The following is a 27520-nucleotide window of genomic DNA, read 5'->3' as shown; positions in this document are numbered from 1 at the left end:
AAATCCTGTAATGCTAGAGTAATTAAAAAAAAACCCGGTACAGGCACAGTATCAAACAGAACAGTATAGAAAAACCAGAAATAGACTCAAGCATTTACGGATATGTAGTATATAAAAGAAGTGCAATTATAATTGAATGGACAAAATATTGCTTTTCAACTAGTAGTACTGGGTAACAAAATAAAATCAGATTCCAGCATGTGTCAAATGGATAAATTACAGATATATCACAGATCCAAATGTCTTAAAAATATTTAACAATTATGCAAAGAAAATGTACTACTGACTTTGGGATACAGAAAGCTTTCTTAAGCTCCAAAAATATAGAGGCTTTTGTCTATTTTGTTCATCAATATCCCAAGCAATGCCTAGCATACTTTCACTCAAAATATATTTTCTAGCTAGAAGACATCAGGAGTAAAACCTATAAACAGAAAGAGTGACATTTTACAACATCCAAATTTAAAACTTTTATACAGCTAAAAGTACTATAAGCAAAGTTAAAAGGCCAGCAACATTTGTAACATGACCAAAAATTTAGTATCTAGTAGAAAGTATGGAAAAATATACAAACACAAGGAGATATACAAAGATATTCAATGCACCTTTTACTGTAATAAAAAAATAAAAACAATGTCCATCAATAGGATAAAAGAAAAATAATACAACAGGATCCCATAAGTAGTTCAAGGAATTAACACAATTTATATGCATCAACATGGACATATCACAAAAACAAAGAGGTTACTTCTAAGGGTAGAGGGAAAGAAATGAGGGGTGAGGAGTGAGGGGTTCAAAGAGATTTTTAAGCGCATCTGTAATATTCTGGTTTTTTGAAGAGAAAAGGTATTCATGATCACACACATAATTAAAAATGAATAAAAAATATCACTCGAAGAAGCCTCTGAGTTCTAAAGTTTCACTTAACAAATTTTCAACATCTTAACTCTGTAAACACTTATTTTACCTACTATGTGCAAGGGCCCATGTTAGACACAGCAGGTAATACAAAGATGAACAACTCATGGTCCTTACCCATAAGACAGCTTGCAGAGTCAGAGGAGAGAGAGGCAAAGGAACAAGAAATAACAAGAATAAAGACAACCTATGAAAGAGGCACAGAATGGTGAGAATGACTAGATGAAAGGAAGACAATTTTTTTTATTCAAGTACTACATACAGACATACAAAAGTGCACAAATTATAAGTATACTACTAAATAAGTTTTCACAAAGTAAACATACCAGTGCAACCAGAACTCAGATCAAGAAACAGAACACAAGCAGGCTTCACTTTGCACAGTAGGTACAATGTTAACAGAATTTGTGCAGATTGGTACCAGTCCTTCAAGTGTTACTAAACAGCCAGACTTCCCACACTAGAGACTAGTTTTGCCTATCTTTTAGAATTATAAAAATGTAATCATTTAGCACATTCTCTTTTATGGCTGTCTTCTGCTCAAATCAGGTTTCTGAGATTCACTCTTTTTGCTGCAAGCAGTTTTCATTCATTCATTGTTCTTGCCATATACTAGTTCATTCTATAAGGATGCTACAATATACGTATGTCTTCTGTTAAATGAACATTCTTGTAAAGGTCTTTTGGCATACACATTTCTGATGGGTATTCCTAGGAGTGGAAGTGATGACTCATAGGGTATGCATCAGTCAGTTCTAACAGTGACTGTACCAACTTTCTAAAGTGATTGTACCAATTTACTCTTCCACAGGCAGTATAAGAGAGTTGTTCCACATGCTTGTCCACACTTGGATTTATGTCTTTTACTTTAGCCAGTGGGTGTGTGGCAGTATCTGATTGTGGCTTTAATTTTCATTTATCTGATAAACATTAAAGTTGAACACCTTTTCATAAGTTTATTGACCACTGTGAAGTGCCTTTTCAAGGTTTTTGCCTGCTTCTCTAATGAGTACTTTTTTTGTTATTGATTTGAAGACATTTTTTATATATTGAGTTTTTGCCAGATTGCAAATATATTCTTTCATTCAGTAGCTTGCCTTCCATTTTCTTAACTGTGTCTTTTAACAAACATAAATTCTTCCATTTTGTTATAGTCTTGTTTATCAGTCATTTAATTTATAATTACTGATTTTTGTGTCCTGTTGAAGACATCATGCCTATTGCAAGTTGATAGAGTGGTTCCCCTAAGTTTTCTTCTAAAAGCTTTATTATTTTACTGAACACATTTAGATATACAATCAATCCAGAAGGGATCGAGATTCTTTTCTTTTTTTCCTATCTGGAAATCTGGCATGTATATGGTTATTTCTTTATTCTGTTCAACTGGTTTACTTGTCTCTCCTTTGTCAATATCACACTGCCTTATTAGAGCTTTACAGTAAACCTTGACATCTGGTAGTATCTTTTCTCCAGTTTTGTTATTCTTCCTTAAGACGGTCTTAGCTCTTCTTGGTGCTTTTTTTTTTTCGGTGAGGAAGATTGGCCCTAAGTTAGACATCTGTTGCCAGTCTTTCTCTTATTGCTTGAGGAAGATTGTCCCTGAGCTAACATCTCTTCCAGTCTTCCTCTATTTTGTATGTGGGATGCTGCCACAGCATGGCTCAATGAGCAGTGTATAGGTCTGCACTCAGGATTTGAACCTGTGATCCCTGGGCCACCAAAGTGGACTGCATGAACTCAACTACTGAGCAATCAGGTTGGCCTCTCTTCTCGGCTCTTTGAAAATAAATTTTGGAAACAGCTTGTCAAGTCTGAAGTAAAAAAATCCCACTGGCATTTTGATTGGGATTTTGTTGAATCCAATTAAGCCTTGCAATCTATGAACATAGTACATTCTTACATTTGTCTTATTCTTCCTTCATTTTTATCAATATTTTATAGTTTTCAAGTCTTACTTTTTATGAAAATTCTTCCTAAATATCTGTTTTACATATTACTGTAAATAGTATCACTATGTAAATTTCATTGTCAATTGGATTGTTGCTGTTTACAGAAATAAAATAAAATAAAATTTGTAATTTTGCCTTGCCTACAAAGACATGTTAAATTCATTGTCAGAGAGTTTGAAGATGTTTTTTGAATTTTCTATATATGGAATCTTATTTCCTGCAAATAATGGTTATTTTGAAGTATTATTTCTTTCTTTCCAGTTTTCATATCTTTATTCATCTTGCTCAATATAATGTTGAATATATAATATAATGTTGAATACAAATGATTTTAGCAGGCATCCATGCCCCATTCCCCTTCTCAGGGGGAAAACTTTCGACATTTCACCATCAAGTATAAGGCATATGTCGTTTTCTGTAGCCAGTCTATCAAACTGAGGATGCTTCTTTCTATTCCTAGTTTGCTGAAAGTTTTTTATCATGGTAGGGAGTTGAATTTTATCGATTATTTTCTAGATCTCTTGAGATAGTCACATAATTTTATTCTTTTCCCCTCCCCATCATTATGGTGATTTACAATGATTTACTTTCAAATGTTAAACCATCTTTGTATTGCTGGAATAAATCTCCACCTGGTGGTGTGGCACTGTCTTTTTAATATATTTGATTTTCTAATAATCGTTAAGGCTTTTTGAACGTAAGTTCATGAGTAAGACTGTCTATAACTATCTTTTTTCCAAAAGTCTGTTGCAAGTTTTGGTATCAAGGTTATGCCAGCCTCATAAAAGCATTTGAGATGGGATTCTCTTTTTCCTACTCTCTAGAAGAGAGATATAAGATTGGTTTTATTTCTTCCTTTATGCGTTTAGAAAAGTTTACTATAAAGTCCTCCAGACATAAGGTATTCTTTGTGGGAAGATTTTTAACATTGAATTTAGTTTTTTTAGTAAATGAAAGACTACTCAGATTTTCTACTGCTTCTTGTGTCAGTTTTATTAAGTTTTGCTTTTCAAGGCATTTTGCCTATTTCATCTAAATTGCCAAAGTAATTGGTGTAAAGTTGTTTATAATATCCTCTTATAGTCATTTTCTAATGTATGTAGGCTCTGCAGTGATGTCAAAGTTTTCATCTGATTCTCCTAATTTGGATTTTCTCTTTTTCTCTGATCTACCTCGGTAGGGGTTTATGAATTTTACTGATCTTTTAAAACAACTAATTTTTCAGCTCTGTTGTTTTTCCCAATATTATGGTTATTTTTTATTTCATTGATTTCTATCTCCTTTCTTTTGTCTTTCTTGCTTTGGGTTTAATTTGCTCTGCTTTTTCAATCATTTCTGTTTTTCAAATACACATAATTCAGTCTAAAAACTTCCCTTTAAACATTGTTTTAGCTACATTCCACAAGTTGGCTTTTTTTTTTTTTTTTTGGTGAGGAAGATTGGCCCTGAGATAGCATCCATTGCCAATCTTCTTCTTTTCGCCTGAGGAAGATTGTCTCTGAGCTAACATCTGTGCCAGTCTTCCTCTATTTTGTATGTGCGATGCTGCCACAGAATGGCTTGATGAGCAGTGTGTAGGTCTGTACTTGGGATCTGAACCCACAAACCCCAGGCCACTGAAGTGGAGCAAGTGAACTCAACCAATACGCCACTGGGCTAGCCCCCTTCCTTCCTACAAGTCTTAAAAATTTTTTAAATCACATTTTCTATGTTGAAATAACTGCTGATTGTTGATTCACATGCCATTATAAGAAATAACAGAGAGATGTCATACAGCTTTTGCCCAGTTTTTCCCAATGGTAACATCTTGCAAAACTACAGTACAGTATAGTACGCTATCACAGCCATGATACTGATACTGAGCTAAACCACAAAACAGTTTCATAACCCAAAGACCCCTCATGTTGCCCTTTTATAGCCACACTCATCTACCTCCCACCCCTCCCCATCCCCGAACCCTGACAACCACTAACCCATTCTCCATATATATAATTTTGTCATTTCAAGACTGTTATATAAATGGAATCAATACAGTATGTAACCTTCTATGACTGGCTTTTTTTCCACTCAGCATAATTTCCTGGACATCTATTGTATGTACTAGTAATTAATTTCTTTGTATTGCTGAGTTATGTAATGTGGTAAGTATGCACCACAGTTTGTTTAACTGTTCACCCATTGAAAGACATCTGGGTTGTTTCCAATTTGGGGCTACTATGAATAAAGATGCTATAAATATTTGTGTACATATTTTTGTGCAACCATAAGTTTATTAATGTTGTCAAACTTCTGAATTCCAGATCTACAAGATAATGATTTGTGTTGCTTTAATTCACTAAGTTCGTGGTAATTTTTTACGGCAGCAATAAGAAACTAAACTTTAATGTGGATATCTTTTGTCATTTCTCTATGATAAATTCCCAGGAGTACTAATGCTGGGTTGTATATTTACCTTTTGAAGAAACTAACAAATGGTTTTCCAGACTATCATTCCACCAGCAATGTATGAGTGACCCAGTTTTTCTGCATACTTGCCAGTATTTTGAGTTTTCACTATGTTTTATTTCAACCATTCTGGAAAGTAGGTAGTAACATCTCATTATGGCTTTAAGTTCTGTAATTAATCTAGTAGTTGTGACAGACAATAATTGAAACTTAAAGATGTTTACATCCTAATCTCTGACCCTGTAAATATGTTATGACATATGGCAAAAGGAACTTTGCACATGTGATTAAATAAAAAATCTCGAGGTGAGGAGATAATCCTGGATTACGCAGGTGGACTCAGTGTAATTACAAAGGTCCCTATGAACAAAGGGGCAGTTACAATCAGAGAAAATGTGATGTGAAGACTAAAGCCAAAAGAGATTTGAAGATGCTATGTTTCTGGCTTTGAAGATGGAGGAAGAGGCCACGAGCCAAGGAATGCCACCCTAGAATGGGCAGGAGGGGAGGGCAAAGGAGTGAAGGACTGATTCTCCCCTACAGCCTGCAGAAAGACGGCAGTATGCTGACACTTTGATGGGCCCAGTGAGACTCACTCCAAACTTCTGACTTCGAGATCTACAAGATAATAATTTGTGTTGCTTTAATTCACTAAGTTCGTGGTAACTTTTTACGGCAGCAATAAGAAACTAAACTTTAATGTTGATATCTTTTCATGTGCTTATTTGACATCCGTATAGTCTTTGCAGTGAAAGGACTCTTCAGGTCTTTTGCCTATTTTCTAACTGGATAGTTGATTTTTTTTTTTCACTTTTGTGTTTGACAGTTCTATATAAGTTCTACATAGTAGTAATTTGTCAGATATATGCTTACAAATATTTTCTTCCACTTCGTAGTAAGTCTTTTCATCCTCTTGGGCAGAGCACAAGTTCTCAATATTGATATAAAGTTCAATCTTTCAATTTTTCCTTCTATGGACCACGCTTGTGGTGTCAAGAACTATTTGCCTTGCCCTAGATTCCACAGAATACCTCCAAATGTTTTTCTAAAACGTTTATAGTTTTACATCTTGTGTTTAAGTCTGTGAGCCATTTTGAGTTAATTTTTGTATAAAGTGTGAAGTTCTGATTGAGATTCTAGCTTGTTTGCCTTCTTCTCTCTACCTTTCAGTCTTATTTTTGTTTCGTATAGAGTGTCCAGAGCTTTTAGTTGGACTTAGTGGAAGGTATAGGGAAAGGTACATTTACTTCATCTTCCCAGAAGTGGATGTTCATCCTACAAGTTTTAATATGTCAAATTTTGATTATCTTAAGTCCAAAATATTTTCTAGTTCCACTCAGAACTTTTTCTTTGACCAATAAGCCATTAGAAGTGTACAGCTTAATTTCAAATCTATAGAGGATTTTCTAGTTATCTTTTCATTGTTGCTTTATACCTTAATTCCACTGTAGTCAGAAAACAAAATTTGAATGATTTGAATCCTCTGAAATTTCTTGAGGCTTGCTTTATGACCCGGCTTATGGTCAATTTTGGTAACTATTCCATGTGCAATGGAAAAGATGGTGTATTCTATTTTTGTTGAGTACAGTGTCTATATATGTCATTTGGGTTCAGTTTGTCAGTTGTGTTTAGATCTTTTATATTGTTACTAATTTTTTGTTTGCTTATTTCTTGTTTATTCTCTCTCTACTGAGAGAGATGTGCTAAATTCTCCCTTGAAATTCTATATTTGCTTCTTTTTCTTTTTAGTTTTTTTCAATTTTTTTCCCTTACATATTTTGATGCTATGCAATGGGCATATATGGATTTAGAATTGTTATAACTACACCATTATAAGACGTCCCTCTTTATCTCTAGTAATATTTCTTACCTAAAGTCTACTGTGTCTAATATTACTGGGGCTACGTCTACATTCTGTTAGTTAATATTTTCATGGTATTACTTTTCCATCCTTTTCATTTTAATCTTTCTGTTGTTCACATAGTTGGATCTGTCTCTGTACGTGTGTTTTTTGAATACTTGGAGTATATAGTTCATTCACATTCAATGTAATTACTGTTCACAATATAGTTGAACTAGAACAGGAGTTAGCAAAGTTTTCTGTAAAGGGTCAGATGGTAAATATTTTAGTAAATATTCACTTTGTGAATAACACGGTTTTTGTCACAGCTATTCAACACTGCCTTGGTAGCATAAAAGCAGCCATAGACAATATGTAAACAAATCAGTGTGGCTGTGTTCCAATAAATTTCCATTTATGAAAACAGATGGTGGGTGAGATTTGGTCAGTGAGATATAGTTGGCTAAGTCCCGAATTAGAAGATGGCTGAGAGTGTCTCTTAGGAAACAAAAAAAAAAGGCTCAAAGCACCGATACCTTGCAGAGTACAGAGTTTAGACTCACAGGATATCAAAGTATTTCAAGTGTGGATTCTAACCTTAAAACTAGCAATTTCATGACAATTTGTTTTCCAGTTGTAGGGATTAAGACTGTATTGCATTTGTGCAGAAATAAAAAACACCAAGGGACAAGAATAGAGTACTCAGACATAGAACTATGCACATATAGAAACAATATCTGATAAGTCTGTGGGGAAAGTAGGGATTATTCCATAAATGCTGGAACCACTGGTTATTCATATAGAGAAAACAACAGACATCCTTCCTACAAAATACACAATAATAAATTCCAGGTTGACTGAAGACTTAAACAGGAAATGGACATTTATGCTAATGAAGGGATTTCTTAAGACACAACAGTAAACCACTGATACATTTGACTATATTAAAAGTTAAACCTTCTCTATTACAAAGCTTATAAACAAGATACATGAAAACCCACAAATTGAGAACGTTCTATGCGTCAATGAACAGAGTAATAACAGGCAAAATACAGAAGAGGAAATCTGAGATCATTAACAAATAAAAGCAAGCAGAACCTCATTAACAATTAGGGAAATGTAAATAAAAAACAATGAGATACCATTTCGCACCAATCACTGACAAAAACAAAATGTCTGACAATACCACCAACAGCTCAAAAGGGTGTTTCACAACGAGCACTCTCATACACCAGAAATGGGAATGAAAACTACTGAAACCACCTTGGAGAGCCCCCTGGCAATTTCTAGTAAACCTGGAGATAAGAAAACTCCAATTTTAGGAGTTTTAGGAGGAAAAAACTCTTTGAGGTATATATGGAGACATGTTCGACAATGTATTTAAGCATTATAGCAAAATTAAAGAATTGGACAAAATCTAAATATCTTTCAACAAGATAATGGATGAATTGTGATATAGTAATACAACGGAATGCAGTAAACAGCAGTTATAATGTATGAATTGATGATATCTATATCAAAATATTAAAAATAATGATCAAAATAAAGTTTTGCAGATGATACAATATGGTATCACTTATCTAAAATTTTAAAAGTTGTCAAATGACAAAATGATTTCAGATATGAGCATATATAGCAAAAATATTAGAGCCTGTATAGTAATGAAAAATACTAAATTCAGGACAGTGAATGACCACTGGGAAGGAGCAGAAAGAAATGGGCAAGAAAAGAAGTGTACAGAGAGATTCAATTGTTTCTGGAAGATTTTATTTCCTTCAAAACAAACCTGAAACAAATATGGCAAAAAGTTAAGAATAGACACAACTGGGCGGTAGCTATACAGATATTAGTTTTTATTATCTTCTATACTTTGTTGTATGTTTTAAATACATAAAATTTTAAAAATAAGGAATAATAATATACGCAAAGTATTTGGCATAATTCCTGACACAAAGGAAGCTCTCAATAAATCTTAGCTCTTTATTTTTTAAAATTCTTTTTTCTGAATATGGGAAAAAAGTCTACTGGCTAACCAAGGTATATATTATAAGCATTCCACTAACATGAGAAGGATTAGCTCTCGAAGTACAAAACCTCAATGGACATGTCAACACGAATCCAGAAGAAGTGCAAGATGAATCAGACAAAATGAAAACGTAATCTTCCAAGAGAATGCAGATGAGTTAAAGAATAAATGCATCCAGCAGTCTATGTAATTTATTAAGAACTTGAGAATTAATTAAGAGACAAGTGATATTTTAACTTTCAATTGTTCAAAAGTTGGTTAAGAATCTTCTTGGGATAACTAAGTAGTTCCAACTTTAAAAATATTATTTAAAATTTCTTAGGAATTTTTATAAAATCAAAACCAACTATCAATGTTATGACTGATATTTGGAGATGGATGACATTTGGCAAAATAATAATTCAAGCCCTCATTAACCTCCCTCCTCCCACCAATTATGTTTCCTAATTGTCACTCTTATCACCTGTTTCTCTCCACTGTAACCTACCTTGGAGATAGCACCAAGCTTGTACTATTTTATTCCCAGAGTCTAACACAATGCTTCACTCACAGGAGTCGCACAATAATGGTAAATAGATGAATTTATTCTAGATTATTCAGAAAATCACTCTTTTAAAACCTATTTAGTAATCTTCCAGTGATTATTGAATTAAATCCAAACTCCTCAACTTAACTATCCAAGGCCCTCTACAATGTGGATACAACCCACCCTTCCTAATGTTATTTTCCATTACTTCTCTCATAGATGCCAAACACATTACAAAAACTGAAGTATGTTTTACTCCCTAAATGCAACTCTCACTTTCTCATCTCCTTTGGCTTCTGCAGATGCCAACAGGTACATCTGCAACACTCTCCGCCACCTCCTTTTGGCCCCCAGTGAAGTTCTTTTAAAATCCTACCTACTCTTCAGTGCCCAGAAGATATGCTACATCCTTCAGGAAACTTTCCCTGATCTCTCCAGCTATATGTGATCTCCTTTTTCCCTTAATACCCATATTTGGTTTTAAGGTTCTTAAAACAGAAAGAATATGCCTTTTCCCTAGTTATTTAATATTTTTACTAGTCTTTTGGTTGCTATGAAAAGTCAGTTTTATTTCACACATCTTCATATCACTAAAGCCCCTGGCATCGTGCCTTACATAAAGGTGGTGCTCTATATTCATTGGTTAAACTGAATTCCATAAAGATGCTATTCTGAAACTATTTTCTAATGATAGTTGCTAAGGAAATATAAACATAAGAATAAATTACCCCAAAATCCAAAATAATTATAAAAGTTATAAGATTCTGAAAACAAACGTGACAAATCAAAACATAAGAAAAGTAGTTGAATAAAAGTATAGATTCAGCAATCTCTTCCTACTTGCTATCGAAACTTTTAGAATAATAGACTGCATTACTTAATTCAAGACGTAATGGAAAAAATTAGGTTGGGAGAATAAGATTGAAACTGACTATAAAAGCATTTATAAATATCCTTCTTATACTCTCTAAAACAAAATTTAAACCAACTACACTAAATAAAAGAAACATTTACAGAATCTTGAATAATAGATACTGTACAACTAATTTCCATCCCAAGATGACTTCCTGAGATGATGGTGATGGTACATCATGGAAAGAAGGTCACTAACACTGGACTGTAGTTGGGTAGACAAACTTTCTGGACACTTTTCTGCCTCTAACAAAACTACACACTAAGCATTCTAATTACAACTCTTGATGTTTAATTTTGGCCCCTGACTTTAATCAGTATCACAGGCTATCAAATATGTAAATATCATCCTTTCCTTTATCCTCTGGAAGAAAATAAGTAAAGGCTGACTAGATTTTGTAAAGGTGTTCTTACACATTTTAGAGGATTGCAGCAAATCCCTTAAGCCTATCACTCATATCATGAGATTGATTTTTCAATATTTATCAATAAAGGTTGATGTACAGCATAAGAAATTGCTAAACTCTTAGAGTCAGACTCTTGCTAAAGTGCTAAATCATCGATTTTCTAACACCATCATGGGATGATGCAAAATTAACTCTAAGGTTTTACTGAAGTAATTCATCAGATGGAGAGTTTAGAACTGCACTGTCTAATACAATAGCCATAAGCCACGTGTCTATTTAAATTTAAATTTCATTTATTTAAAGTCAAATTAAATAAAAGATCTGTCAGTTGTACTAGCCTAATTCCAAATGCTCAAAAGCCCCTTGTGACTAGTGGCTACTGTATGGGACAGTACAGAATTATACAACATTTCCATCATCATAGGAAATTCTATTGGACGGTGATGGTTTAGAAAGTTAGTACTTTGACTCAACTCGAACAGTACAGGTAGTTCGTTAAATTTTATCTATTGAGTATTATATTTTTTAAGTCATGATCAACAAAAGTAGCCCTACTGTTCCTTTCAATGTAATTTTCAAGTAACTATTATTTGATTACAGTTGGGACCAGCTCCTATTCATTGTACAAGACATGCCAAATTCTTCCTGCCTCAGGGCTTCTTTGTGGTCCATTCTGCGGCTCATTCTTCACTTTCAGTGCCAGTTTAAATGCTACTGCCTTGATAGGCCTTCTCTGACCTTTCTACCAAAAATAGATCTCAGCCACCTTCCCCTCACCACACTATACACACGTTATTCTCTCTCTCAACACCCTGTTTATTTTTTTCATAGCATATTGCAATTTTCATTCCTTAATTAATTCATCCACATCTCTTCCACTGAAGGAGGATCCTTTGTCTATCTTATTCATAGCAGTGTCCCCAGAACTTACCTAGCACAGGCATGCACTCAAGATTTGTTGAATTAATAAATCAGTGTTTGCTGAGTCAATGAATACATTTGCACTGACTGTCTTTCCCCTCCAGAACCAACTCATACCTCCCTGGCACTAGGCTTTTACATTTATTCTTTGCTGCTGCTTCTTTCCAGTGTATGTGTTTCCTTTCCTTCCAAGCAGACTCTCTCAATTTTTTTTAACTTTAATTTTGAGTTCAAAGGGTAACGAATAGAAAGAGAAGTCCCAAGTTAGAAGAGGAAGATATTTTTAGTGAGCTTTCAGGGAAAACGCACTTATTTTTAATAATATTCTACCCTCCAGCAAGCACAAAGAGAACCGAAACACTAATTCTACAGCTCAGGACACACATGTACTGCTGTGGCATAGATTACAAAGAGGATTTAATTAGCCTGCGTGTGAGAAAAGGCACGTATTTAAAAAATGAAAAAAAAGGAGGAAAGAATTGGGAAAAGAGGGAAATTTTCCACTTACCTTCTTGAATATTATCTTTTAATATTTGTCATCCAGAGCCCATTACTATACTCTCAGAGAGCAATGCCACTTGAAATACTTTTTATTTACAAAGAAAACAAAAAATAATCAAAGACAGACAACTAAAGTTCACAACAACCCTGAATTGATCATTCAAGACACTAGTTGTTATTTAAAATATCTTTAGAAGGTTACATACAATCATAAAGGGAAAAGAGTTTTTAAAATATGAATTTATCATCAAAGTATCATGAACAAAATATATTAAATACACAAGCTATTCAACACATTGGAAAACTTCAATTTTCAGTTTAAATTCACAGAATTTATGTATCATTAGTTATTTTAAAGGTATTAAGTATTTCCCTAAGAAACAGTACTATACAAAAAATCTTAAGGAAATTCACAAAACTCACTTTGATCCAAAAGAAGCCTAAATGATCATCATGTAGTAACAGCACTAAAGAATTTTAACTATCACTTATAACATAGTTTCTATAGAAAATCATGTGTGAAGTTCCAACTTAAAATATAAGAAATAAATATCAAATTCCTGCAGCTTTGTTTTTCTAATATTAGAAAAAGGTTTCATAAAGAAGTATGCCCATTTAACACAAGTCCTGGCAATTCTGTGGTATCTAGTGTGAGGAAGGAGGAGGGCATTTCATTGGGATTTTGTCTTGAAAAACAGAACTAAAAAGCATGAACTATTTGTATTTCCCAAGCTTATCATGACTTTTTACATCTTCACCTTCACCGTATTTGGCACACAGAGCTCAACAATGGTGGAAGATAAGTAGGTAGGAGAGAAGGAGAGGAAGCATATAGTTGTTTCACTCATTCAACAAATATTTATTGAGCATCTACTAACAAGAATTGTTCTAGGCATGGAAAACACAGCTGAACAAAAAGGGCAAACATAAATTTATGAAGAATTTCTACTGTTAAGTAGCAATGACTAAAGTTACAGTAACAAGAGATCTGAGCCAGTGCTCCTGGGTCCCACATACCCATTGATAATTGTTTATTTGATAACTGATAGTTGATAATGGTTTCCTCCTACTTCTGTCTTCCTTTACTCAAAACAGAAAAAAATTCCTCCTGAACATTTTTTCAGAAACCAGAATAATGTTTCCGGGATGCAGAACACACAGAGGATGCACTACATATAGGCAAAGACATGGACCTTACTGTGAGAAAGCAGATAATCTGCCTCTCATGCTCACATATCACCTCCCCTCTCACTATTGCAAACCGTGCAGTGAAAGGCAAGACCCCCGGGGACTGGAGTCTTGAGAGACAGAAACATGTTCTTAAGAGATGGTGGACTGCAGAGGAATCTTAGGCAATTAACAATACGCTACCACTAAAAATAGGGGATAAGAATCAATATTTGATGGTATGACTACAAGAATAGTACATGTAAGAGAAGATCAATGTACCTTCAGAGAATTAAAGGAGCTATAATTTCACCAAAGAGATTTGTCCCTCCTTAGTATGTTATCATCAGGCTTTAATTAATTACAATCACAATGCACGAGGCAGGTGCATCTAAAAGGCTGTCTAGAGTCATTGCTTTATCTGGTAAAACCATCTTCCATAATCAAGTCAGTCATAGTGTCATTAAATATGATGCAATACCATGCCTAGAGGTCTTCTTGGGCATTAAAATCAATCTTTTGTTTGAATCCTCTTTTCAGGGATATTCTATAAGACACTGAGCAGAAGCAAAAGAACCTAAGAATCTGAGCAAAACTTACAGGCTGCTGCATTATGAAAGATTCTCTATCACCTATATGATAACAGTTCTTAGTTAAGCATGAATAACAAAGTAACACACAAAAAAATATCATGACTAACATGGTGAATAGTGGATGGGTAGTTTCAAGACACTTTGGACTCTGAGTCTGGTCTTTGGAAATAAAAACAGAGAGTAGCAGGTGAAATGTTGAGTATACATTAAAGGAAGTATCTATAATGTAAGTATATTCAAGTCATCCAAATAAACTATTCCTTTTTCAGTACCTTAAAAACAACTTCTTCTTTAATATCTTAAAAACAATTTTAGTTTTAATTACAAGATTCATTCATGTCAAAAGCAAAAGACTTCCTTATTGATTCAGTAGAGAGCTATCACTAATCTAGGAGCTACTTTAATATTCCGTAACTCAGAATGCACCAATAAGTACACCCTACTGGTCTAAAAAATTTTTAAACATAGTATTTAAGTAAAAACAGAGACCCAAGGAAAGAAATATCAACAACAATGCCATATATTATTTACTGTTTTGAGTTAGTTTACACTCTGTCATAATTTATGAGAATTCAGAGAGTTAAAGCTTACTACTGAACATATCTTGAGAAACAATTTTAGGATGTTTCAAAACTTCAATGAATTGTCATTTTAGAACTTACACATTTTAACACCATACATAATATGTAAGCTCCAACTCTTAAAAAAAAAAAGGCAACTTCTATGGTCAAAGAATTTACATTCATTAAGTAAAAACAAGCTTTCTTCTTTACAAGAATCAAGGTTGTAAGCAAAATTTCAAAGCCGTTGTAGGTAACTCCACATGAGAATAATCCTAAATAGAATTTATTTTGTATTCACATTTATGTAGGTACATTTACAACCAAATTTGAGCCTAGTTTGTTAGACCTTAATTAATTTACGTACCTGGACGGATGAATATTTGGAAAAATTTTCCATTTGATAGCGCCTAAGAACTTCATTTAGTCTTTGATCTGAAACGAGAAAAACCACTTTGTTGTTCATTGGGTAATGTTCAGTATTAAAAAAACTGGAAATAAAGTAGTTATTTGATATATTCAATGCAAAATTGCTAGTCTTCGCTTCTCAAAATAAAATGAATCATCAATTTCAATACACCATTGTGGAATTTAAGAACAGGCCCTTCCCTAAGCCAACCAATCTGCCAATGGGCAAAAGAATGCTGCAAAGAACTAATTTTTCTGATTTCATAAATTTTAATTCTTACTCTCCTGGCTTGCTCTTCAGGTTAACAGAATTCAAAAAATATTCTCTACATTTTTTTTTATTCCTGCTACTAGAAGTGAAAAGAGTTGCAAAGACAAGCCATAACTAAACCCTTTAGAATTGTTAAAATCTTCTGAAATTCTCTTCCAGGACAAACCTCCATACTGAGGAGAAGTTGCAGGACAAAGAATCCAAATTAAACAGTAGTGGGCATGAGACAATGGAAAAAAAGGTTCAGAATGAGGCCAAGAGCTCTCAGTGAGTACAAGGTGATATTTTTATTCACATCAAGAATAGACATACAGAACAGAACACAGAACCCAACAAATGTACAAAAGTCATTCTGTCAAGATCACATGGAACATTTAAAACTGATAATTTGTTGGTAATACAGCAAGTCTCAAAAAGTTTCAAACTACTGAAGCCAAAGAGAGCATGTTATCTGACAATAGCACAATTAAGCTAGAATCAAGAATCAAAAAGTAAAGGGAAAATCTCCATACATTATGAAGTTAAGAAATTACTTTCAAATAACCCATGGGTCTCAGGAGGAATTACAAAACAAATTTGAAAGTATTCTGAACTGAATGATAGGGAAAATGTAATACCTGGAAACTTGCTCAAAGAGAAATGTATAGCTTTAATGGCACATGCTAGAGAAAAAGGCAGAAGTCAATGAACTACAGTCGATTCCAAAAAGTTAGAAAAAGAACAGCAAATTAAACCCAAAGAGAGTCAAGTGAAGGAAAGAAAAAAGATAACCCTCCCAACTCAAAGAAACAGAAAATAAACACACAAAACAGAGGATCTACAAATACAATTATCTCAAAAATGATAGAAAAAGCATCTGATGAAATTCAAGATACATTCATGATAAAGCATTAGGAATGTAGGAATAGAAGGGAAATTCCTTAATATGATAAAGGATTCTCCTACATAAATGCACTTAAGGATGAAAATGTTGAAAACTTTCCCTTGGAAATTGGGAATGACACAAGGATAAATTCTCCTGACATTTATTCACACTCTACTGGAGGTCCAAGTTAACACAATAAAGCAAGTAAAAGAAATAAAAGGTATAAAGATTGAAAAAGAAGAAAAACTGTCATTATCCAGAGTTATTAGTGTGTATGTGGTAAATCCAAAAGAACATACAGATAAATTCTTAGACTCAATAATTAATTTTAGCAAGATTGTTAGATATGAGGTCAATGTACAAAAATTAATTATATTTCTATATATAGGCAACATAAAGTTAGAAAACAATAAAAGATATTATTTACAATACCATCAAAAATATCAATGTCTAGGAATAAATCTAACAAGAGACGTACAAGATTATTGCATAGAAAACTATGAAACATTCAGGAGAGAAATTAAAGATTAAATAATGGAGAGAGATACTGATGGTTTACAGGAGTATTGTAAAGATGTCAATTCTCTCCGAATTGATCTATGGATTCAATGCAATCCCAATTAATACTCCAAAGAGGATATTGCAGAAGTTTAAAAGTTGATTCTAAAATATAGGTGGAAATGCAACGAAAATAGCGAAGACATTTTTGCAAACAAAGAAAAGAGGGAAGGACTTGCTGTACCAAATATCAAGATTTATTATAAAGTTAGAGCATTAAGATAGTGTGATAGTCATCTAAGAATAAATAAAACTGACCATTAGAAGAGAAATATACTCATGTGTATACAGACAATTGAATTATGATCAAAGAGGCACTCCAGAGCAGTGAGGGGGAAAGGATGACCTTTTTCTAAGTGGTTCTGGGTCAACCGGATATCCTCATAGAAAGGAATAAAACATTATCCATAAAAATCAATTTTAGGTGAAATGAAGATATAACTGTGAATGCCAACATAATAAATTCTAGAAAAGAACAAAGAGAACATCTTTATAACCTTAGGGTAGGGAAAGATTTTTTAATCAAAACACAAAAAGCACGAACCATAAAAAAAAAACTGATAAACCAGACCACATTAAAATTAAGAACTTCTGTTCATAGAAAAACAAAAACAAAAATGTTAAGAGAGTAAAAATGCAAGCCACAATCATGGAGACAAGACTTCAGACCCATATAAGTAACAGCTTGTCTCTGGAATACATAAAAAACTCCTATGAATTAAAAGGCAGACAATCCTATAGCAAAAGGGTATGAAGACTTGAATGGGAACTTCACAAAAAGGTAACCCAGGTGGCCAGTAAACACAGGAAAGCTGCTCAACCTCATTAGGCATGAGGAAAATACAAATTAAAATAACAATAAAATAAAGAGCTAAAATTAAAAAACATGTTGGTGATAATGTAGAATAAAGAAAACTCCCATACACTGCTGGTGAGAGTGTAAATTAGTGAAACGTTAAAATGAAACATACAAATAATTCTTAGGAATTATGTTATACAAATGCAAATATACATATATACGGAATACATATTAACTATATATGTATAAATTTTAAAAGTCTATATAATGTACAGTGTATACATTCTATGTTGGGAACTTCAGATAGTAGTTTCTTCCTTGAAAGCACACATAATTTAGTGGAGAAATATGACAGATATGTATGATTCCGATAAAGAAAGAATTACGGAGTATTAATGATGTAAATGGTTTTTAACTTTTTATTGAGTTTAAAAAGAATTATCCACAATTTTTTACTGTTCCCCTCAGAAATTTTAAGATACTTATCTCACATATAGTACTAAAATTTTACCACCACCATAGGATCTGGCTTCTGCCTATTACTCTTCTTCCCTATCAGTCTCAAAAGCAGGCTGGAGTTATGGCCATGGGTACAATAATTCCAATACAAACTACTTCCTTTTTCCACTGATAGGGTTTCCAAACAAGGAAAAACACTAATCTGAGTTCTCAGTGATTAAAATAGGTCAAGTCAACAGTGGATTTATGAGGAGGGAAACACATTCACTCTTTGCAAGATTGACTTTAATCTGGTGAAAATTTTAATATAACTTACTCTTTTCATATTTTTAGTAGTTCTTCAGGTTTTATTTTTTGTGAATGGGCTTGTCATATTCTTTAACTATTTTTCTATTAGTGTCAATGCATTTTTGTTTGTGAGAGATCTTTCTACCTTCTGGATGCTAACCAACTCTTAGTTAGATTTATTGTAAACACATATTCCCCTTCTGTAGCTGGGCTAGTCATTTATTGATGATGACTTTTGTGACATCCAAGCTTTTATTTCCAACGTAGTTTATTCATTTATCTTTTCTTCAAGCCAAAAATGTTTGTGTCTAGGGCCGGCCTGGTGGCACAGTGGTTAAGTGCGCATGTTCTGCTTTTCTGCAGCCCTGGGTTCACTGGTTTGGATCCCGGGTGTGGACATGGCACTGCTTGGCAAGCCATGTTGTGGTAGGTATATATATATATATATATAAAGTAGAGGAAGATGGGCACGGATGTTATCTCAGGGCCAGTCTTCCTCAGCAAAAAAAGAGGAGGATTGGCAGTAGTTGGCTCAGGGCTAATCTTCCTCAAAAAGAAAAAATAATGTTTGCGTCTGTTGAAGAAATCTTCCCCATCCTAAGATCATAAAGACACCTTTTTAAATTTTTTTTTCAAAGTTTAAAGAGAATTTATTCCTTCAATCAACCTGGAGATAATTTTTCTTTATGGTGTGGAAAAAGTATCTTTATTATTTTTTCTTTCCTATGTGGATAGCCAAGTATCCCAGCATCATTTGCTGGATAGTTGATCCTTTTCCCACTGATTTGTATTGCTTGCTCTTTCAGATAACAAGTGTTTGTGTATATATGTATCTCCTTCTCTGCTAATTTATCTCACTGATCTATGTATTTATCAATCTGTCAACATAATATTGACATAATAATTGGATATTTATAATAAGACTTAAAAGCTGATAAAATGAAATTTCCCACCTTGATGTTCTTTAAAACTCTCTTTGCTATTCTTAGCTCTTCCAAATAGATTTTAGAACCATGTAGTCAAAACTAAGTCTAGGACTGCATTGAATCTACCCATTAATTTGTGGGAGAATTGACATATTTACTACATTGAGTGTTCTAGCCCACAAATTTGATACATTTCTCCAGTAATCTAGGTCTTCTTTTATATACTCAACAATTTTCTAGTGCTAACTATCTTTCCATTGCTGGGATGAACCTAAAATGAAGACGTCATTGCTGGATGTGATTTATTAACATTTTATTTAGGATTTTAGTTTCTACGCGCATAAGTGAAACAGGCCTATAATTTTTTTTCTTGCAAGTGTCTTTGTTGGGCAGTAGTTAAGAACGCAGACACTGAAACTAGACTGCCTGGGTTCAAATCCCAGCTTGATTTTTAGTTATCAGGTTGTGGTGGTATTTATCAGAGGGCTGAGCTTTTATTTATGGTTATTGAACAGCTGGGTATGAGAACTATAAAGGCAAACTAAACAACTGATCTAGGGATGAGGTATTACTGGGCATGTGCTACAGAAGAACAGGGGCATAATCACATTATGATTACTGACAAGAGAGCAGTTGAACTCATGGGCAATGGTTATAGCTTGTGTAAGCAGTAAAAACAAGCTGGGAAGGAGTTACAAAATGGAAAAACATGAGTTCAAAGAATAAAGGTCTTGATGAAGTCAAAGAACAGTTACAGTGGGAGTAAGATACTTGTGTTTAAGATTTCAAAAGTAGGGCAACATGAAAAGGACTGCTTACGTCCAAGATGAAGTAACAAGGACCACCCCTCCCTGCCAGGTAAACCAAAAAACAAATAAATAAATGAAATAATGGTTTGCAAGACACCAGACACCAGATGATGATGAGAGACGCAAAACAAATTAGGTAAGTCCTATGATGGTACCAGCTAAATGACTTGAGGGACTTTCAGGCCATAGCACAAAGACGGAAAAAGCAGGCAGAGATTAGCAGACTCTCTAAGCTAAGGAGACAGAGCTGAGAATCAGTAGAGAACAAGGGAACTACAATTGGTACAACAAAGCACGAAAGAAAAAACTGTACAGAGAGAGAACTCTGGATATATGAGAGCTGTGGAGGGTCTCTCACAAGTACACAACAGAGTACTGAGTAGCTCTTTATCTATTAAAGAAATTGAATTTGTAGTTTAAAATCTTTCCAGAAAGAAAATGCTAGGTCCAAATGGGTTTACTGGTAAATTCTACCCAACATTTAAGGAGGAAATAACACCAATTGTATACAAATTCTTCCAGAAAATGGAAGAAAACAAAATATTTTCCAAGTAATTCTATGAAGCCAGCGTTACCTAATACCAAAACCAGACAAAGACATTAGAAGGGAGAAAAAAAGGCCCTACGAATACAAAATGTTAAGCCTTTAGAAAACCAAATCCAACAATACATAAAAAGAATAATACATGACCAACGGGAGTTTATCCCAAAAAGATAAGGCAGGTTTAACATTTGAAAATTAATCAAAATAAATCACCCTATTAACAAACTAAAAATGAAAAAACATCTGGTCACCTCAATAAATGCAGAAAAAGAATTTAAAAAAAAAATCCAATATCCATTTTGATAAAAACTCTCAGAAAACTAGGAATAGAAAGGGATATTCCCAACCTATTAAGAACATGTATGAAAAACCTACAGCTAGTATCATACTTAATTCTGAAGGACAGATGCTTTCTCCTTAAAATCAGGAATAAGACAAAGCTGTCCACCCCAAACACTTTTGTTCAACACTGTACTGGAAGTTCTAGCCAGGGCAATAAGGCAGGAAAATGAAATGAAAGGCATCCAAATTGGAAAAGAAGAAGTGAACCTGCCTTTATTTACAGATGAAAAGATCATCTATGTAGAAATCTAATGGACTCCACAAAAAAAACCTACTAGAACTAATAAGTGAATTTAGAAAGAGTGCAGGGTACAATATGCAAAAAAATTGAATTTCTATATACTAGCAATGATAAATCAGAAATTGACAGTAAAAGAATAATACTAGTTACTAACACACAGCAATCCATAAGGATAAATCTGACAAAAGATGTGTAAAATCTATATACTAAAAAAATACAAAATATTGCCAAGAGAAATGAAAGAAGAGATATATCAATGGAGAGAGAGGCCTTTTCATTGGTCAGAAGACTATCACTAATACATGAATTCCACACAAATTGATCAATAGATTCAATGCAATGCCTATCAAAATCTCAGTATCTTTTTTTGACGAAATTGACAGGCTGATTCAAAAATTCATATGGAAGTGCAAAGGACCTAGGATAGCCAAAATAACTGTGAAAAAGAACAAATTTGAAAGGCTAACACTATCTGATTTTAAGACTTTTTACAAAGCTGCAATAATCAAGACATGCGGATACTGGTGTTTAGATAGACAAACAGATCAGTGGACCAGAACAGAGTCTAGAAATGGACCTACAGAAATCTGACAACTGATTTTTAACAAAGGTGCAAAGGTAATTCCATGGAGAAATGATAGTCTCTTCAGTTGGGCATCCGTATGCAAAAAAGTGAACTTTGACCCTTATCTTGCACATTATACAAAATTTAACTCAAAATGGATCATAGATCTAAACGTAAAACCTAAAACTACAAAACTTCTAGAATAAAATCTTTGCGGTCTTGGGTTAAACAAAGATTTCTTAGATATGAAACATCCATAAAAGAACAAACTGATAAATTGAACTTCATCAAATTTAAAAACTTCTGCTCTGGGAAAGACACTGTTAAGAAAATGAAAAGAAAAAAATTAGTCCATCCTTACCACCCATAACCCTCACTACAAGAATGAATTCTTCATTCCTTAGCTTAATGATCCAAGTCCCTCTTTGAACAGGTCCCTAATGACTACAAGATTTGCCTTCTCAGACGGTGGTGGAAGAATGGCATACTGCAAATATGCCAGAAATTTACCAGAAGTCTGTTTGTGTGTGGAAGTGCCTGTGGTTATGATGTGAAAAGCTGACGCTTTATCAGAGGACTGGCCAGTTGAGAAACACCAAATCAAATTGTCTGGAGCTGGGCTACCAATCCAAATGGAACAAATGAAAACAGACAATTAAGATCAACGGAAGTCAAAGCAGAGAAGGTCAAAGATACGTCAGAGAAGGTCAAGCCATCTATATCTACCTGAGCTGTTGTTTAGGTGGTTCACCTAATGGGGTAACCCACCAGCTATTACTGGCAGGCTAGATCCAGTTAAAGGAAAAAAAGGGGAGGGTCATAGACATCCAATACTCATTCACATCTCTTCACGCAAACCCTACTATTCCATGTCCAATATTCAGAATAAGCACTGTTATTTGAAGCCTCTGAGCCTTTGCTGCTTCTGCTCCCTCTGTCTGAGATTCCCTTCTCCCACTCCACTTAACTTCTGGTTAACGACCACTCATTTTTCAAGAAATAATTTACTATGTTTCTACTGTTTTCTCTGGTATTTGGACTTCGATTGTATCTAAGAATTCTGGTTGGCTTATTCCTCTAAAACTCATATTTCTGACTGCCTCAGGTAATTTCCCCACCCCACTCAAACTCCTTATCACCCAATTCTTGTCCCACACCACTCAGACCATGGCTAGGTAGTCCTCCTTATGGGGTGGAGGATATTCGTACTTCAAAACTGAGAAATAATGTTCAAGTTTAGTGTTATTAATGATTTTTAGATAATATATAGTGTGCACTTAATATGTTCTAGACACCATGCTAACTGCTTTATTTGCAGCATCTCATTTAATCCTCACAACAACTCCATGAGGGTTATTGTGCTGTTATACCCATTTTACAAATGAGAAAACTGAGGCACAAAGAAGCTAAGTAACTTGCCCAAGGCAAAGACCTGGAACGAGACAGGGCTAGGATACGAACCCAGACAGACTGAATCCAGAGGCTGAGTTCTTAACCACTGGTCTATAATGCTTCCAGAATGGAAATCACCACTTTTTTCCCAACGTCCCTGTTGCTCAAGCCAAACACCGAGTTGCCCTTTACCTTTCTTTCAGATCCTCTAATCTGCAATCTCACTGCGCCTACCTTAGTTCACTTTTTACCAGGATGATAATAGTCACCTAACTGCACTCTGCTATAAAGGCATGTTCCTCATAACAGCCATAATGGACTTGCCAAACCACAATTTGATCATGTCACTCAACTGAATTCTTTCAGTAGTTCTGATAATCTGCGCGACTGTGCAAACTCCTTAACACATAGCAGACAAGGTCCCTCATCATCTAGCCCCATTCTTCCCTTTCAGCAACACCTGCTGTTTGCCTACATAAATAAGCCACATTCCATTCAAGCCAACCTTGTTGCAAGTCTTCAACGAAGCATATTCCTAATCCCCTCAACAGAAATACTGTTCTCTTTGGGATGCCTACACAATTCTTTATCTAGTAAATTCAAATTAGTACTCCAAGTTTCAGCTTAAATGGCGCCTTTCTTGACCATAGTTAACAATAACCTTGTAATAGTTAATATTCGTTTAGCACTATGTGTCAGCTACTATTCTAAATCCTTTATATATTTCAATACTCGTTTAATCACTCCAAAAACCATATGAGGAAATCGAGGCAAAAGAGTTAGCAGTTGCTGCCACTTTAGTGAATTACGGAGTTTAAATATTTCCTTCCTCAAATTAAATTCTAGGACGGTAGAACTGTCCTCTTCATCTTGGTAACTGCTATGCTTGTTGAGCGCCAGGCACATAACAGAAACAAGAGGAGCTCAATAAACATCTTTCAAACAAATGGCCAGAGCTGTGTTCTAACTGCAGACTTGGAAACTCTTCTCGGCCATTAGTCCTCTAATTTCTCCAGAGCACGCGACGAGCATAACAAACACATTTAGTGTCTAGGAGAGTCCCATGCAACACGCTTAAGGAACCTCCAAGTATTTACCAAACGGTTCTGCTTAAGTATATACACATCCTCATAGATAGCACCAAGCTTCTTCTGCAGCTAACTTCTTTAAGTTTTTACAAATTTCCACGCAACCAACAGGCATTCAAAAAATATCAGTTGATCAACGATGACATCAAACATCACATATAAGAATTCTCAATAAAGAATTAAGGAGCTTACTTTGATCTCTCAGAAAGTCGATTTCTGTGGCCATTTCGATACAATTTTAGTTTGGAGCTTTTACCACCTTTACTATCCTCAAAAAGACACAGAGCTCGCTGTGCGCGAAAACAAAACTAAGACAACGCTCTGGAGGTTGACAGGCACTCGAGCGGTGTAATCAGCATCCCACCCACGCCGCGTCAACAGCTCCGCCGCGCCTCCTTCTCCCGAGTCCCAGCCGAGTCCTTCGCTCAGGCAAGAGACTTCAGATTTCAGGGTTGCTGGGGATCTGCCAAGTGAATTCTGTCCCACGATCACCCGAATCTCAGTCGGGTGGGACGCGGACGCGAGTGGATAGAGGCGTCCCGCGGGCCACTCGGGGTCGTGTCGGGCCACTTAGGAAAGCACAGAGGAAGCCGGCGGGCAGCCTGGTGGCGGCGTCCTTCGCGGAGCGGGGGGCAACTCCAGGACAGCGGGGAAGCCCGGGGCCAGCAGCGGAAGTCCACTCGGCCCGCCCTGCGACTTTGAAACCGGTGCCCCGGACCGCTCCTTGGAGACGGTAACGCCGCCTGCGTCCTCACGCGGGCGTCAGCGCTTACGCCATCGCGTTTCCTAGAGTCTTCGCGCGCTATTGGCTGTCTGTCAAGCGATGGGCGGAGCTGTGAGAGCCTGGATGACAGTGGGCTGAGGCAGCCGACCGGCGGCGGGCAAGCTTGCCGGCCTGTGTTTTTAGGTTGTGGGGCCCAGCGTCTTTTCTGTTTTTTTAAAGAAAACTTCAAAAGTGTAAACCTAGGTTGGGCATTAAATACATATTTTTAAATGCCCCCAGTATCTTTGATGCATAGCATTTGTGGACTGAGAGACCCCGCTGGCCAAAGGGGTTACGTGAAAAGAATGTAGGTTTGTGTGGCTGGGGGCTGAACCCAGACTGGCGTCTTCGGAGTCCGCCACCAAGGCTGTCCTGGAGTATTTCTGAGTGTGGACTTGGTACTCTCCGGAAGCTCAGTACTGTCCTGCCCCTCCGGGGTCTTTAGAGAAAGGCGACAGCTGTTGTTTAAATATTTAGCTGTGTGGCAATAAGGCATATAGTTAGAAGTACTGCAAAGATCCTGCAAATTCAGCAGTTATTTTGCTTCCTCAAAAAGAAGAAAAACTAAAGTTACTTTTTTTTGCAAGAAAAAATTGGGCAAAACTTTACATTTGTGGAGGGATTACAATTCCCATTTTAGAGAATTGATTTTATCTGGATTTAAACTTTTACCATTTTTTAAGAACAGTTAACATTGGAGGAAATTTCAGTGCTAGCAATAAAAATGTTAACTTGAAGCTAGCCACTAGTTTTAGTTTTTTGTAATGGATTATGTATTTTTATGGATTGAAGGAGTTTCACTAAACAGACATGCCATAGATGTAACTCGACTTGGCTTTCTCTTTACGTTTGTTTTGTTATCCTCTACCCATAATGTTATATAAATGCAGTAATATTAGCAGAATGTATTAAGAAATTTTTAAAATGTGTCCCAACTCCATCCAGTTAGGTGTTTAAAATCCTGTTATGGGCTTTCTCCATACTCACTATGAAGTGTGAGATGGTCCCTTCCTCTAAAGACTGGCTGTTACACATGGAGGTATATCTAATAACCACTAAAAAAAGTTTAATTTAGCTTTGAGTCAGTGAAGATTGAATTTGATCTGGTTTTTAGTGGCCGTGAAGTTAACACAAAAACTTGGAAGGAAAAGTTGAGTGTGCAAGCTCCAACTATTTTTCCAAGGTCAGTATATGACTTTTTCTTCATGAACGTCTCCACAACTCCCCAGGGACTTACTTGTAGCTGCTTCTACGCTTGAACCTTGTGTATTGTCGTATTATGATTTAACTTAGCATTGAACAAGTAGTTATAAACTTAACATTTACAGTAAAAGTTGATAAGATATATTGGTGTTGGCAAAAGCAAAGAGTACTTTCTAGATATAAATGATGAGTGGTCTTTGCATTGCATAACTTAAATATCTGAAATTTGAATTTTTATCTCTGTACTTGAATTATTTGGCTTATACGGTCAGGTTCAATACAAACTGTAGTTTTTGGGCTTGGGTGTTTTTTGGGTTCCCAGATTTTACTGGTGGAATTTTTGAATTTCATGGAATATTTTCAAAATAATTTTCATCTTTAAAAAGCAAAATTGTTATGATTCCACTTATCCTTAAAGTATCCCCTCTAGTATTTCTCCATTTTACAGCTTCCCTTGTGTTCTCTATCCACTCCCCCAAGGTAGGTGCTTCCTTAGTACCAACTTCATGCTTCTTCCTGCATCTCCATCATGTTGTTTTTGTAGTGTGTCTCCAGGCTCCATCATAATACCTGGAACACAATAAGGACTCATTCAATATTTGATGAAGGAAATTAATTTAAGAATTCAGTGAATGTGCATGGAAAGTATCTATTAGTGTAATTGAGTACAAGGAATGAGAAGTGAGAGAAAAAAGTCTTAGTCTGTATTTAACCCTTCTCTAGCTACTATTTCATGTTTTTATATTAAGTATATTTCTGCAATAAAGAAAACCCTTGAAAACTGATAGATTTCACTAAAATGAATTTCTTCAATAAAGTGACATTGAGCACCGAGTACTATGTGGAAAGCATCATGAAGAATATGAAGTTGAAAATTTAAGCTAGGGCCAAAACTGTACTTAACGTTCTCTGATGTAATTAAATGCCATAAAAAAGTGATTTTTAAAAACTCTTAATAATTATGTTTATTTTACCAGTCAAGAGAAGTACACCAGTGTAATATCTGCTCTTGCATATCGGAAGAAAATGATGGTGACTTTACTTAAACATGTAGGATATGCACACTATTCCCAAAGTAGCTCTGAAGTTCAGGTGCAGTGACTCCTTGCTGAATTAAACCCACAGATCCTATAGAAATTTTGGAAATCCCCGGCAACCAAAATACAGAGTGATTCTATTTGGAAATATTGTAGTTCTGTAAATTATTACCTTTTCTTGAGAAGCTTAAAACTTT

General features: G+C 35.0%; 2 protein-coding genes across 9 annotated transcripts in view; one reads left to right on the top strand and one right to left on the bottom strand.

Annotated features, from left to right (window-relative positions):
- The window catches only part of SCLT1 (sodium channel and clathrin linker 1), a 145213-nt gene extending 120123 nt beyond the window's left edge, over positions 1-25090 (bottom strand). For all 5 annotated transcript variants that reach the window (XR_011435487.1, XR_011435486.1, XR_011435484.1 and 2 more), the window contains exons 1-2: positions 24513-25090; positions 15133-15200 (exon numbers count right to left, since the gene is read on the bottom strand). Coding sequence is in view for 1 of the 5 variants with exons in the window: in XM_001915983.5 (XP_001916018.2) it covers positions 15133-15200; positions 24513-24546 (102 nt within the window). In the remaining 4 variants the exon portion in view is untranslated. The remainder of the gene's footprint in view (positions 1-15132; positions 15201-24512) is intronic.
- The window catches only part of C2H4orf33 (chromosome 2 C4orf33 homolog), a 109839-nt gene continuing 107380 nt past the window's right edge, over positions 25062-27520 (top strand). For 3 of the 4 annotated variants that reach the window (XM_005607850.4, XM_070259095.1, XM_023636554.2), the window contains exon 1: positions 25062-26266. The gene's annotated coding sequence lies outside the window, so the exon portion shown is untranslated. The remainder of the gene's footprint in view (positions 26267-27520) is intronic. The other variant, XM_070259094.1, reaches the window with a different exon arrangement.

This window comes from Equus caballus, chromosome 2 (genome assembly GCF_041296265.1).
Source record: "Equus caballus isolate H_3958 breed thoroughbred chromosome 2, TB-T2T, whole genome shotgun sequence".
Classification (NCBI taxonomy): domain Eukaryota; kingdom Metazoa; phylum Chordata; class Mammalia; order Perissodactyla; family Equidae; genus Equus; species Equus caballus.
This window is presented reverse-complemented; position numbering and strand designations above follow the sequence as displayed.